This window comes from Felis catus, chromosome A3 (genome assembly GCF_018350175.1).
Source record: "Felis catus isolate Fca126 chromosome A3, F.catus_Fca126_mat1.0, whole genome shotgun sequence".
Classification (NCBI taxonomy): Eukaryota; Metazoa; Chordata; class Mammalia; order Carnivora; family Felidae; genus Felis; species Felis catus.
In genome coordinates this window covers 132097343-132113657 of record NC_058370.1, presented here as the reverse complement: position 1 = coordinate 132113657, position 16315 = coordinate 132097343, and the positions used below count along the sequence as shown (strand labels likewise).

Below are 16315 nucleotides of genomic sequence, written 5' to 3'. Positions count from 1 at the left end.
AAGTGGCTATGAAGTGCCTAATGACGAGCAAAGAAGAAACTCAATTTACCCAACACAGCAGGTAATTTCAATAGCAGCACTTCTCGGCTATCATGGAGATACACCTAGACATAAATATGCTACGCTGGGGCATTCACGTACATCTACATATTTTTTTCCAGAGAGAAAAAGAATAACAGCATCAAAAAAACCCTGTATTAACCACAGTTTATTAATGAGCGAACTTAATGAGATATACCATTACTCTTAATGAACTGTGACAGTAACAAATTAGTCTAGTCCTTGTATAATTTTTAGTTGTATTTTATTTTTGCATTTATCCACGGCATATTGTTTCATATGATGCCAGAAGAGCTAAAAAATAATTTGACAATCTCAGTCAATATTGTAGTAAAGGGTTGGCAAACTTTCCTTTAAAAGGCCAGCAAATATTTTAGATTTTGTGGCCACACAGGATCTCTATCTACTACCTTCTCTCTCTCTTTTTTTTTAACGATCTTTTAAAACCGGACAAACCGTTTTTAGTACAAGACAGGCCACAGGCCAGACCTGACCCACACCCCAGGGCGCTGATCCCATCCACAGACAAGCAGATGAAAGAGAATGAAGCCAGGAGCACCTCTAACAGCTTTGAGGCCATAATGAGAATCAAACAGAGGCAGATAAAGTGATGAACCTGAAACATGCAACAGCGCTATTTACATCAACAGCTAAAATAACAAGATTATGAATTCTATGTACTATAGTTTTTAATAAAAAACTCCTTTGTTCTTCAACATACATAGTTGTTCTCATCATTATTATTACTTGAGGCATGGAAGTTTGGGGTAAAACAAACAACATTTTTAAACTTCAATATTTAAAAAATACCTATTTCACTACATGGAAAATAAGAATTTCTGTTCGAAAGACACAAACGGGTAGCTGACCGGAAGATCTGTGGAAGCACTGTCGAGATTACATAAGGAATTCTTCACTTCAACAAGTTGCTTTTAAAAGGGTCAAAAGACACATACAAGTAATTCAAGAGATAAACGACTGGCAATTACATGCAGAAAAGTTTGCTATCATTAGTTATGAAAGAAATGCAATTTCTCTTTTAAGCTACTACCTTACACTCATGAAACTGGTAAGAGTTAGAGAGTGAGTAATAGGAAGGGGGAGTGACGACACGGAGACAGGGTCGCTAAGGCACTACTAGCAGGGGCTGTAACAATCACAGCCATTCCAGAGGTCAGGTAGTTCGTACTTTACGTACCCTCTGAGTCAGCAGTCCCACCTCTAGGTATGTATTAGAGGAAACCCTTGTCAGAATACACATGGGCCACACCTAAAGATGTTCAACATCTAAGTTTAACTAGGCTCAACATGGCACTGTTGGTGGCAGGGGAATGGATGTGGCCTAGGAATCCAACATAAGGGGGAATAAGTAAAATTAACAGATAGACCCTACGGAATACTAAGAAGCAATGAGCTAATTTACATATATTAGAAAAGATACAAAACAGTGTTGAGCGAACAAAGTTTAAAAAAATGACATGCATGCCATGATACCATTTATACATACGTACATCGTATCAATAGCGTGCAAGAACTTATAGTAAACACATGACACTGGTTGTTTATCAGGGAAAGAGAGAATAAGACTGAAGCAGAAAGGGGGAAAACATTATAAAATAAAAACAAGATGAAGCCTTTCTGTTGACTACTAACAACAATAAGCGATGAACCAAGGATTATAATTAGCTCAGGTATATGTACCTGACTTAAAAAATAGTACATAATTATATACCACATTTTATTTTGTCTTACTAAGGGACAATTTAAGATATTTACATTCCTAAATTTAGGGGCGCCTGGGTGGCGCAGTCGGTTAAGCATCCGACTTCAGCCAGGTCACGATCTCGTGGTCCGTGAGTTCGAGCCCCGTGTCAGGCTCTGGGCTGATGGCTCGGAGCCTGGAGCCGTTTCCGATTCTGTGTCTCCCTCTCTCTCTGCCCCTCCCCCGTTCATGCTCTGTCTCTCTCTGTCCCAAAAATAAATAAAAAACGTTGAAAAAAAAATTTTAAAAATAAATTGCTAAATTTAGTATTCACTTACATGCTTGTAAGATTATGCTATAAATACCATATTCTGTCCTGTTTCTCACACTCTCACACTCTATATACCCCTCTTTCCTTAGTCATTTTCATTTTCACTACCCTAAAAACATGTGACGTGACTTATTTCTCTACACCCTCCCAAAAGTTTTTGGTTTAATTAAAATCAGAATACACTCATGGAAGTTCAACACATAAACATCACTCACTTTGTACAACAGACATAAAAAAGTTTAGCATCCTATTAGACATTATTTTATACTTTATTTTCATTGAAGATAATTTTTACTATTAACCATTTCATACTATTTACTATTAACCATTTCATACCACAAGAGGGAGCTCTGGGGACAAATGCTCCATCTATTAAGCACGGACTCATGAATGCAGAACATGGACACAAGGGCAAAATCCAGGAAGAAGACCAAAGGAGAAAGGAATGTTAAGTATTAGTTGAGCAGACAGGACATACAAACCTAGATACGTGAAAATGGCCTATGAAACACAGCACAAATTCTAAATAAGTGAGAACATTAGGAAAGTGATCCATCAGGTTAGGATTATAAGGAAGACTTTCTAAATGAGGTAAAATCTGAGCTGAGCTCGGGACATTACAGATCGCTGATGGGGGCAGTATGATCTATAGAAGTGAATGTCACACAGGTGGCATGAGTAAGAGGCAAAGAGAAGGAAAACAGCTTACTTCAAAATAAATATCTTTACAAGATATTCTTTTTTCTTTGATAAAGTATTCTGGTTATGAAATATGAATAGCTATACAGGCATACTGGAAGGTTATAAACACCATACAAAAGATGGCATCCGGTTTGCTGTCAATTTACATTAACATTTAGAAAGTCTGATGGATGTAAGTCACCCCCCAAGATCCAATAGGGAAACTAAAAAACGAAACAGAAATTATACGGTACACTTATAGAGAAAAAGAGATAAATTTTACAACAGGAATAAATCAACATAATCAGCTATGACGTTAACACTACTGAATCTACTGATCAAAATGTGAATTGTTTACCAGGTAAAGTACACAACAGATGATGTCCCCAAATTTATTCACTGTGGTTGACGCAGACAGGGTTAGCAGGTGATAGGATCATAAACTTCTTACCTTAGTTTTTTTTTTTTTTTTAAAGGAAAAATACAGAAATAATAATGGTGATGGAAATACCCATGTACCTTAATTTATATTTTGTGTCTTATTTCTTCACCCGGATCATTTTACACATGCAGTAGTTTTGATTGGTAGCAACTGCTTATCAACATTCTATGAGGAAGATGCCTAAAGTTATTTGCATTCTTATTTCTCTTATATTCACCAAATCCAATGCTACATAATTATAAATAAAGCACTCTGTAACAAGATGATCAGTTAAAAAAAGTTTTGTTTCAGTCACTACACAGTTAGCAAAACTAAATTTATCTTTGCTCAAAAAAAATAAAGATTTGAAGTTTCTTTTATTTTTGTTTTTAAAAAGTAGCATTTTGGGGGGAGCCTGGTGGCTCAGTCAGTTAAGCATCTGACTTCACTGAGGTCGTGATCTCGTGGTTCATGAGTTCAAGTCCCGTGTCGGGCTCTGTGCTGACAGCTCAGAGCCTGGAGCCTGCTTCGGATTCTGTGTCTCCCCCTCTCTCTGCCGCTCCCCAGCTCAGGCTTGCTCGCGCGCGCTCTCTCTCTCTCTCTCTCTCTCTCTCTCTCTCTCTCTCTCAAAAATAAATAAAGATTAAAAAAAATTGCTTTTTAAAGTAGCATTTTTTTACTTGCTTATTACTTACTTCATCCATCTTCATACATGTGCCAAAATCTGCTAACTTTAGATGTCCATGTTTATCCAAGAGCATGTTGTCAGGCTTTACATCTCTGTGAATGAGACCCATGGAGTGTATGGCATCCAGAGCAAGAACAACTTCAGCAGTATAAAATTTGGCCCACTTTTCAGGGACATCATAGTTACTCATAAGGTTTACAAGATCTCCACCAGGCATGTACTCCATTACCATGTACAGATACTTATCATCTTGAAAAGCACAAAAGAGCTGGAAAACAAAATGGGAAGGAAAAAACATTTTTTTAGAAAAAAGAAAACCAAAAGCTTAATAGGAACAAAACCCGAAAGTATCATTACTGCTGAAAAAGGCAAATTATTTTACAACCAAGAGAGTTTAATTCTATGAAATCTTTGATTTTAGATTTGGACATCTTTAATGGAAAAGGAAGTATCAGACAAAACTTTTTATATGGTTATCTTCCTCATGCTTATTGACAAGAAATACATAAATGAGTCATTTTCCTTCTTAGAGAATACAAAAATCTTTTTAAATAGAAATATTTTAAAAGAGGGGCGCCTGGGTGGCTCAGTCGGGCAAGCGTCCGCCTTCGGCTCAGGTCGCGATCTTGCAATCCATGAGTTCGGGCCCTGCATCAAGCTCTGTGCTGACGCAGAGCCTGGAGCCTGCCTCAGACTCACTCTCACTCTCTCTCTCTCTCTCTCTCTCTCTCTCTCTCTGTCCCTCCCTTGCTCATGCTCTCTCTTGCAAAAATAAACAAACATTAAAAAAAAGAAAAGAAATATTTTTAAAAGAGAAACAGTAAAAATGAGGAACATAAAAGGTAAAATAAAAAAAAAACCCAAAGAATTCATAATTTAAAAAAAACAGCTTTCTGAAAACAAAACAAGTTACTGCACCTAATTCACAGAGAAGAAAGCTGAGGAGATAGAGGCAGTTGAGAAAAACCTTTGAGATACCACATTCGATGGACAGAAGAAGAGGGAGTAAGCACCACACCGCTGGAAAAGAGCGAGTCCCTGGTAGCCACAGTTAAAACAGGGCCCTCTCCTCTCCTATTCTCCACGATTTGCTCCTAAGCAGCATATGGCAGGTGCTACCAGCACCTAGACTAGAGCAGTGGCAGTGGGACCAGAGATATTACACCTAGCTAGGTTGCTACTGACCCCCCCAGAGAGACAGGAATCACAAATTCAGAAGAAAAGTTATTTGTATATTCCACCCACGTCCCACCCCACCCCCCCAGAAGCAAGCAACGCAAACAGAAAAGGTTTCCATAAATAGGGAAAAACTAGAACCGAAGCAATAACTCATGCTCAAGGTAAAGAAAAAGAATTCCTACAAATCAATTATTTCAAACAAACAAACAAACAACGTAATGGGAAAATGAGGAGACTTAAGCACACATAAGAAGATACTCACATAAGAAGATATTCAAAGACGAAAAGGCATGAAATTTCATTAAAGAAAGGTAAATTTAAATCACTGTGAAAGAAATGCCACTTCACAAGCACAAAAATGATCAACTTTTAAAAGTGACAATACCAAGTGCTGGCAAGGACAAAGGGAACTTAGAAACTAAACCTCTATAATCACATTGAAAAAAAAGCTATTGGGGCGCCTGGGTGGCGCAGTCGGTTAAGCGTCCGACTTCAGCCAGGTCACGATCTCGCGGTCCGGGAGTTCGAGCCCCGCGTCAGGCTCTGGGCTGATGGCTCGGAGCCTGGAGCCTGTTTCCGATTCTGTGCCTCCCTCTCTCTGTGCCCCTCCCCCGTTCATGCTCTGTCTCTCTCTGTCCCCAAAATAAACAAAAACAAACAAACAAACAAAAGTTGAAAAAAAAGCTATTATCACCTACTAAGATAGACTACAGGTACCCAAAAATGCCACTCCTAGGAATAAACGCAGCAGAATTAAGTACAAGAACATTTACAGGGCACCTGGGTGGCTCAGTTGGTTAAGCGTCCGACTTCGGGTCAGGTCATGATCTCACGGTTCGTGAGTTCAGGCCCTGCGTCGGGCTCTGTGCTGACAGCTCAGAGCCTGGAGCCTGCTTCTGATTCCGTGTCTCCCTCCCCTCAGCTCCTCCCCTGCTCACACTCTGTCTCTCTCTCAAAAATAAATAAAGATTAAAAAAAAGAAATTAAAAAGAAGAAACATTTACACTACTTGTAACAAATAACATTTTGAAATATACCAATAAATTATGATATATACATGCAATGGAATAAAACACAGCAATGAAATTAATAAACTGTAGCAATCTAGATTAGATAACTCTTTCCAACATAATGCTGAACAGAAAAGCTAGATACAAAAGAGATATTCAGCGATTTCGCTTATATAAAGTTCAAAAAACAGGAAAACTAAAGATCATGGGTGCTTGTTTAGGTGATACACGAGAAGGAAAAAAGCAAGGAAATGATTACTAATAAAGTCAGAAGAGTGGTTATTTTCGGCAGAACACACAGAGGTAGTGATTAGGAAAGAGTGCAAGAGAACTTCTGGAATTCTGGCAATGTTTATTTTTTGACCTGAGTAGTAAATACATGGGTGTTTCTTTGTGATAAATCCTGTTGTTTGTTTTATATATTTCTCGGTGTATGTCACAAATAAAATCTTTTTTTTTTTGTTTGTTTTGTTTTAAAGTATGACATGGGGCACCTGGGTGGTTTAGCCGGTTAAGCGTACAACTTTGGCTCACAGTTCATGGGTTCGAATCCCACATCAGGCTCTGTTCTGACAGCTCGGAGCCTGGAGCCTGCTTCAGATTCTATGTCTCCCTCCCTCCCCCTGCTTGTGCTCTTTCTCCCAAAAATAAACATGAAGAAAAAAAATTTTAAGACAAAAAAAAATATTTTAAAGTATGACAAAATTAAAGCAGGACTCAAAAGGAAACTTATAACTTCAAATGCATTTATAGGTATTTCTCCTTATCCTTTCAATATGCAATAATCACACAGGTCTCTGCACTGTAAAGTAAGGACAATAAAAATCAGGCAGATAAAGAAACTAGAAAAGAACAATATACATCTAAAGAAAACGAGCTATGGAATTTTTTTAAAGCAGTAAATAATTACAAAAAAAAAAAACAAAGGAAGGGTGTTATTTTGTAAACAAAACAAAAAAAAACCACGTTAAGACTAAAAAATGTACATATACTCTATTCAATACAAAAGTGGAAAAGAAGACGGATACCGTCACAGAAAATATAAACTGACAAGAGGTAAATAAAAAGCTGAATTAGTCAAAAATCACATCAGAAGAATAAAAAGGATGATAAAAGATCTAGTTGGGAAGAAGGAAAGGAGGGATTGAGTACAGAAAAAACATCCGAGTTTTAGGACAGCAAGCGCTCTCTCAGAAGAAAGGGAGAAAAGATTGGGTAGGAGAGCAAAAAGTCTTTCAAGAATTCTTGTAACTTTTTAGTACTTCAAAATTAAAAGATTAAAATTAGCTATGGAAAAATGTTAAAATTTTCTAAAGATATGTAAGACCAAAACCAAAGAATGCTTCCAGATGGCTTATCAGGCAAGCAAGAAAAGCCATTTACCAATAGCGAATTAATTAAGTTGTGTTTCACTGCATCAGCAGAAGAAATGTGTCCAGCGGAAATCAACTCAAGGCTATCAGTCTTTGAACAACAGTTGCTCAAGGAGTTGAGGACACTGGGGGCAATATCAGTAGTCAATTAAAAAACAAGGTAAATGATTTTGAGTGGTTTTTCTCAGCTCTTGGTGAGTCAACAGATGTTGCTGATACTATGCAGCTGTTACCATTTATTGGAGGAGTAAGTGCCAAATTTGAAGTAAAGAATTAGCCTCTATAAACAGTCTGCATAGGTCAACTACAGGCAAAAATATTTTCGAAGAAGCTGAGAAAACACTAATTCAGTACAAACTGAAGTAGGTGTGTTAACAAAAGACGGTGATAAAAATATATGTGGAGCAGAAAAGGTTTTCATTGGACAAATTTGCAAAGCTTGTGAAAATGTATGACATTGAAGTCTGTAGTTAGTCTCTGTAATACTGATCTTATATAAGAACTCAGTGGAAAATACATTTGAATCTCATGTAATAAATGAATACTATTAATGGTTGTTATTTGCTCTTTGTGGACTTAACCATCTTCATCTGTTTTTGTCAGAAATAGAAGATGTGTATCCTGACTCACTTTCCATACAGCAGTTCAATCAACGGCTTAGCACTGGTGAAGTTTTATTGCAATGATCTGAGCTTAGAGCTGAAACTGAAATTTTTCTCATCAAGACCATCCTCAACTACTATTACTGAACACTCAGTAGCATGGAAATTAGCTTTAGCTGCAGCCTTAATAATGTTTCGTAATTAATACAACCTAAAATGACAAGGTAAAATAGGGCTTATATACAAAACTTAAACTTTTGATGACAGCTAACATCAAGCCCCTTTTTGTACTTCCCATCGCTATCAAAATCAAAACAAGAAGTGAGCTCTCCACTCAAGTGCACAAATTTGCAAGGGATGTATTTTCTGAGTCTCACAGTTCCAACAGTATTTTTTTTTCTTTTTGCTGTTTCATGTTTCAAAATCCATTTAAACTCTGTAATTGAGAAGCTTCTACCCAATCTGCAGTTGGAAGTAACTAACCTGCAGTGTGATGACATTGTTACAATGTAAATATCAAGATAAGAATTTAACAGAATTCTATAAACATCTTCCAAGTGATAAATATGCTCAATCAGAATCCTCTGCTCGAGGTCAACATCAAATCATAAATAAAGTATTGGTAATACTCTTTAACAAGTGATGAAAACGGCACTTTACCTCTGTAGTCTTTCCCTAAACACTCATAACCTGAATCTAAATAATGAGAAAAACATCAAATTCTAATAGAAGACTATACACATATCCTACGATATTAACTGATAAGTAATCCTTAAAGTTGTAAAGGTCATCAAAAACAAGGAAGTCTGAGAAATTCCCATAGCCAAGAGGAGCCTAAGAAGATACGATAACTAAATGTAGTAACATACTATCTTGGATGGGATCCTGGAACAGAAAAAGAGCACAGGTAAAAATTAAGAAAATCTGAATCAATTATGGACTTCAGTTAATATAATGTATCAATACTGGTTCATTATTTGTAACAAATGTACAAAACTATGATGTTAATAGAGGAAACATTACGGGGTGGGAGGGTGGTGGTATTATGAGAGCTCTCTACCATCTCCTCAAGTTTTTCTATAAATGTAAAACTTTTTAAAAATAAATCCTATTAATAAATTAAAAAAAATATGCTGATGGATAATAGTATCTGGCAGTACCTACCTGTGTGAAAAGGTATTTTCTAATAAAATATGTAAAAAATCTTATTACACATTAGCATTAATAGAACATCTACAAACATTGACTGTGAACCCCAATTCAACAAAATGTTATTGCCCCAGAAAATAAATTCACTCTTCTCCTTAACAGACTTGTATTTTAAAAAATTGTACTTTTTATTACATTTTGAATTTCATCAACAGTGTGTAGAAATGTGTTTTCCCATTATATAAACTATCAATGTAAAATCTTTGATTTGTGGCCATCTTGGGCCACAAAGTTTAAAATATGTACTAACTGCCCCTTTACAAAAAAAAAAAAAAAAATTGCCAATTTCTGGTGTGACTGAACCATGGTAAGACCGGCCATGGTTGGTAACTGTTGAGGCTGACTGAACAGTACACAGGGATTCAATATACCTTCTTTCTACTTTGGGGTACATTCGAAATTTATCATAATAAATTTTAAAAGCTAAAATATTTGTCATTAAATATACTGAAAATTTTTGCTTAAAAGATTTGCAAGCAAGGGGCACCTGGGTGGCTCAGTCCATTAAGTGTCCAACTTCAGCTCAGGTCATGATCTCGCAGTCAGTGAGTTCAAGCCCCACATCAGGCTCTGTGCTGACAGCTCAGAACCTGGAGCCTGCTTCAGATTCCGTGTCTCCCTCTCTCCCTGCCCCTCCCCCACCACTCAAAAATAAACACTAAAAAAAAAAAAAAAAGATTTGCAAGTAAGTTCAATTCAGCCTCAGGGAATGAAGAGTTTCTATTTTATATAAACTGTACCAAAGCTCAGAAAAAAGTGGTATGTTTCTCAACTGTTTATTAGGGTAGTCTCACCATGATACGAAAACCAATCAAGAAAGCCCATGTGTTTTTTTTGTTTATTTCTATGAATATAATTTATTGTCAAATTGGCTTACATACAACAACCAGTGCTCATCCTGCCCTCCTCAATGCCCATCACCCATTAAAAAAAAAAAACTTTGAATTAAATCAAAGGTCAAATGTCACTTATACACACAAACAATTCCTTAAAATATTAGTAAATCAAATTCAGTACTCTATTCAGAATACAAAATTATAGCAAGTGGCATTTTCTTTACATTTTATACTACCTTGAAAAAAATTTAGTGTACTATAGTAACAGATTAAACAAAAAAACCATCTTGAAAGCAGCTAAAGAAAACATTTTTAAATACTTCAACATTATTCCTGATTAAAAAGTACTTGGTAAGCTAAGCACAAATAGACCAAATCCTTTACTAGCTTACTCAGATAGCTTCAACAAACATCAGACTTAATCATTAAGTTTAAAATAATGAAAAAGATAAGGATAAAAATTTCTACTAATTCAACACTATACTGAAAGACTGAACCAATGTTATTTTTTTGGCATTTTATAACGTCTACATTTTTAAAAACCAATTTTCTTATGCCTGAGTTTCTTCTGAACATATTTGATGGCAAACAGTTTACTGAAAAGCAAACTGTATACAGAGAGATACACTATCCTGTTATGGGAGGGCTTAATATTCCAAAATAATCCAAAGAGCCAAAAATATCTATCAATTAAAGCAATGCAAGAAAAAACTGTAGTGTATTTTTTTAACAGAATGAAAGGCTAATTCTAACTTCATAGAGAAAAATGATTAAGAACTGCCACAAAATTATAAAAGGAAATCAATGAGAAGATGTGCCCTACCAGATACAACAATGTGATTTTAGTGCAGGAACAAATAACAAACCAAAATAACAGAACAGAGTCAAAAGAAATTCATGTGTATATGGTAATTTAGTCAATGATATAAAGGACATTTCATTTATTTCATGGGAAAAAGGCATTTCTACAAATGGTATTGGGCGTGGCTGCCCATTTGTGAAAATCTCACACACGTAAAAAAATAAATTCCCGGTGACTCGGAAACAGACTCCCACTCCTCTCAAAATTAAAATAGAAAAAGTTAGGGGCGCCTGGGTGGCTCAGCTGGTTAAGCTTCCGACTTCAGCTCAGGTCATGATCTCACAGTTGGTGGGTCCGAGCCTCGTGCTGGGCTCTCTGCTGACAGCTCAGAGCCTGGAGCCTGCTTCAGACTCTGGGTCCCCCTCTCTCTCTGCCCTTTTCCCACTTGTACTCTTTCTCTCTCCCTCTCAAAAATAAATAAACAGTAAAAATAAACTTTTTTAATAAAATCAAATATAAAAATTTAAAGAAAGTATAAAGGAATATTTTTATAAATTAAGGATGGGGAAGGTATTCCCCAGCAAAAATCAAAATACAGAATGCATAGATATGACTACATTTATGTTTAAAGATTCAATAAGCAACAGACAAGTAATAGTCCAAGAGAATATATTTCCAACATATATAACAAAGAATCATTATACAGGGTCCATTACCATTCTAATAAATCACTTTTATTTTTTTTAACGGTTTTTTAATTTTATTTTTGAGAGAGACAGAAGACAGAGTGTGAGTGGGGGAAGGGCAAAGAGAGAGAAGAAGACAGAATCCAAAGCAGGCTCCAGGCTCCGAGCTGTCAGCACAGAGCTCGACTCGGGGCTCGAACCCATGAACCACGAGATCATGACCCGAGACAAAGTCGGGTGCTTAACACTTAACCAACTGAGCCACCCAGGCACCCCATAAATCGATTTTAAAACAGCGAAACGACACACAGAAAAATGGGATAAGCAATAAAGGAATACAAATTACTAACAAGCATATGGAATATCTTGAACCTCATAATTAACCAAGGAAATGCAGCTTAACACAATTACATCTTTTTTTCTTGAGGATATGACTAATACAAATTTTAAATAACTACAATTTCCAGTATTGGCTAAAACGCAGTGAAATAAAAATGTTAAATAATTAGAGTAATATAAACTCATACAAACCTTTTTTTATACGGTAATTTGGCACCATCTACCAAAGTGTCAAATGTGCACACCATATGACCTAGCAAATCCAATGCCAGGGATCTAGTCTAAAGAAATATTCATCCATGTATTAAAAGATGGAGGTGTAAGCATGATTAATTCCACATCAAGGACAGAAAATGTACAAGATTGGTCTGGAACTTCCCACAATATCAAATAGCAAGCTATCAAAGACGGCTAAATTTACAGCAAAAGGACTCAGGAACTGGGGTGTCTGGGTGGCTCAGTCGGTTGCACCTCTAACTTGAGCTCAGGTCCTGATTTTGTGGTTCTTCAGTTTGAGCCCCACATTGCGGTCTATGCTGGACAGCTCAGAGGCTGGAGCCTACTTTGGATTCTTTGTCTCCCTCTCTCTCTCTGCCCTTCCCCGACTTGTGCTCTATCTCTCTATCTCTCTCAAAAATAAACACTAAAAAAAAAAAAAAATTTAAATAAAGAAAAGAAAGGAAAGGAAAAAAGAGGGGAGGGGAGGGGGGAGAGGAGAGGAGGGGAGGGGGAGGGGGGAGGGAGGGGGGGAGGGGAAGGGAGGGGAAGGGAGGGGAAGGGAGGGGAAGGGAAGGTAAAGGACTCAGGAACCAACCTGAACAGGACAAAGGTGTCAAACTTTGAGCATCAATAAGATATTCAAAGGACTGAAACATCAAACAGGTTTTAAGACTGAGTTCAAACTGATACATCACCCCCAAAGTTGTTCACCTTTAGAGAATAAAAGGAAACTAATCCTTTATTTTGAAAACTGGTAAATATAAGGAAAAAAATAAAGGATTTATCCTGTCCTTCCTGTCCTTCTCTACCCAGAAATTATACTACTAGGTAACCAAACAGTAAATGGGGGAATATTTTTCTTTATAGAACTATTCCAGTCAACATAGTAAAAAAAGAATGACTCGGAGGGTAAAAAAAAAGGCATGACTGAATTGGAGCATCACCATTCTGAAATCCTTAATAAATTAACGGACCTAGGCATTAAGCACAAGTAGCTGGTAAAACAACAGAGAGAAACCAGACATTAGCCTAACAGAAAAAAAAAACACTGCCCATGAAGTTGCCCTGCCACCCTCTCCAAAATCATACCTGATTCTGATCCTCTATATCCAATTACCAACTTACAAAGTTAAACTACACAAAGACAAAAGCAGCAAAATCCAGGTTTCTTCCACAAATAAACTGATGAGACAAAAGAAGAGGAGGGAAACCCTAGATTGAGAAACTTTAAAAGAGATACCTAAACTTAAATTTAAAAAAGCTAAAAGTAAACTGAAGTACTTAAGGGTACACACCTACTCAGCTGTATAAAACTATAAAGAAAAATAAGGGAGTGTTCACCATAAACATGGACATTAGAAAGACAGCCAAAGAACACAGTGAACTGTATATAAGAGATGGCATTAAAAAGTCTTCTATGTCAGCAAGGGAGTAAGTTTTTTAAAATATGCCAATATTCCTCTATTAAATTCAAATCACACTAAGAATATATATTAAGAAATAGAGATGGGCCAAAAACATATGGTGTATCATAATTTATAGAAGAAAAATTCTTAAAGCCCTTGCCAACAAGAGTATAGTAACAAAGTATGGGGACCTTCATACAATTAAATATTGAAGAGTCATGAAAAAATAAGCACTGAGAAATAATCTGCTAAATAAGCACTGGGAAATAATCTGCTAAAATTGATTACAGTATATGCTATGACCCATTCATTTTACTGCAAGGTAGGTTCCTAACAGAAATGTGTGAACATATGCACCAAAATCCGCATGAAAGAGTTCATAACAGCACTATTCACAACAGACAAAAAGTAAAAACAACCAAAGTGTCCATTAACTGATGAGTGACTAAAATGTGGGATATCCACACAATTGATGATTATTCAGCCACAAAAAGAAACGGAGGGCTGACACATGCTATTCATGAACGAACATTAAAAACATTATGCTAAGCGAAAGAAGGTATCACAAAAGACCACATACTGTATAATCTCCTTTATACGAAACACCCAAAATAGGCAAATCACAGACCTAGAAAGCAGATTAGTGGTTGCCAGGAGTTAAGAGTCAGGGTGGATTGGGGAAAAACTGCCAATTGTTTCAGGGTTTCTTTCTGAGATACAAAAATGTTCTATAAATGTACCGAAACTCTGTAAATATATTGAAAATCACTGAATAATAAAATTAAATCAATAAACAGAAATAAGTCAGTCATTTTTACAAGTTTTCACACAAAATCACACATTTCAAACATATAATGGTGCACGGAACATCCTTTATCATAGAGATAAACAAATGAAAGCCAGACTTATGTTACTTTCTCAGTTGTACAATGTTTCACTACCGACTGGCGTCCACAGACCCATTAACTCTTTATCTCAATGAACATTTTATAAGGGTCCACTTAGCAACATTAAAGATCAGAACTAGAAACAGCAATGATTCTGTTACTATGAAAGCAATTTAAAGCTAACAGTGGAATAATTTATTACCATCATTCCTTAAGTAAATTATTATGATACACGATTTGCTACAAAAATTTTAGTTTTCGGTACACATATAAGAATGTCTATTCACTAGCTACAATAACAGAAATTAAGTGGAGAGAAAGCACTGAAGCTCAACACCGTTAAAAAAGCAATAGTAATGAGCTTTTAAATTACATCGTCATTCACGTGGCAAAATTTTTTACCCGCAAATTGCCTTCCACAAGCAAGGTATCAAACTCCCAAATCATTTAGTAAGCATTCTGAACAAGCATTCGTACATAGCTAATCTTACTCGTGATACTCGTTCAAAATGGTTGCAGAATTAGATATTAATATAAAAACATCTTTAGAGAAGCAAAGCTAATAAGGGATAAAATTGAAAAGGAGGCAAAATACAATTATAAATTCCTCACTTCACAAACAAGACGCTGACTCAGGAAGCACAATGCTGTCGTGCACAGTAGGTAATATATAAAGGACTCGGAGGATTTTCAAGATTTTTACTGTAGGAAGTTTTGGGTTTTTTTGAGACAGGCTGGTTCTTGTTCCTATTATGTAAATCGTGAGAAAGTGTAGGCAGGGAATAACGGCACACTGGTAACCGATCTAATTCTTCATAAAGGAATTTCTAAAAAGTTGCAAATAATACTTGATTTCACACACCAATTTAAGAATTACATGTCATGTCTGTATGACATACTATTTAGGAACATTAAACAAGCATATCGAATCAGATCTTATTAAAAATGACAGCACTGTTACTACAGGAGTGAGATACAGGACTTTCAACATACAAAATCACATCTCATGGATAATAAGCACTTACAAAAAAAGGAAATAAACTTAGAAAAGTTTGTAGGCTTACCTGAACCACCCAGGGACTGTTGGCAAAGGCCATAATATCTCTCTCTTCCCAGAAAAAAGCAGAATCTGATCTTTTTATCATTTCAAACTTACTAAGAAGCTTCATAGCATAAACCTTCTGTGATGCCTTATGACGAACCTATGGATTTTTTAAAAACACAAAAATAATTTTATGAGAGAAAGGTGAACAGATCATACTATTATTCTATTATTAAAGACTTTCAAAGAAAAAAATGGGGAATAATTCAGATAAAAGGAGTATAATTCACCAGAAAGGCATAAAAATTCTAAATATGTATGCATCTAATAAATAAGCTTTAAAATTCAGGAACCAAAAACTGACAGAACTAAAGAAAGAAACAGACAAATCCAAATCCATAAGTTGGAAATTTTAACATCCCCTCTCAATATTTGATATAATAAGTAAACAAAATATCACTATGGATATAAAGAAATTCACCCCAGAATGAACACTGCTTAATCAAAAGTCACGATTACAAAGGTTTTTGTATTAAGTTACATCACTTCTCATTTTAAAATATTTTAAAATTTGAAGAATCTTGACATATTTTAATTTTACATAAAAAGAATCCTATATGCCAAGGGTCAAATTTATGATGAGGGCCACACATTATATCTATCTTCTATATTAAATTACTAAACTGGAAACACAATTCCTTCTTTTTGAGAGTGTTAGGACATTTATAGAATGCTGAAAATAAACACATGTGAAAGCAATATGAAAACATGGGCGGTGGGCAGGGGATTAGGGCACAAAGGATCCTCATCTGAAAACCAGAAATCCCTTCCACAGCAGATAG

At 35.9% G+C, this 16315-nt stretch overlaps 1 protein-coding gene across 5 annotated transcripts in view; it reads right to left on the bottom strand.

The window, feature by feature from the left end:
• ROCK2 (Rho associated coiled-coil containing protein kinase 2) overlaps positions 1-16315 on the bottom strand; it is a 136226-nt gene that overhangs the window by 47875 nt on the left and 72036 nt on the right. For all 5 annotated transcript variants that reach the window (XM_023252105.2, XM_006930517.5, XM_023252107.2 and 2 more), the window contains exons 4-5: positions 15496-15633; positions 3891-4151 (exon numbers count right to left, since the gene is read on the bottom strand). In XM_023252105.2, the coding sequence (XP_023107873.1) occupies positions 3891-4151; positions 15496-15633 (399 nt within the window). The remainder of the gene's footprint in view (positions 1-3890; positions 4152-15495; positions 15634-16315) is intronic.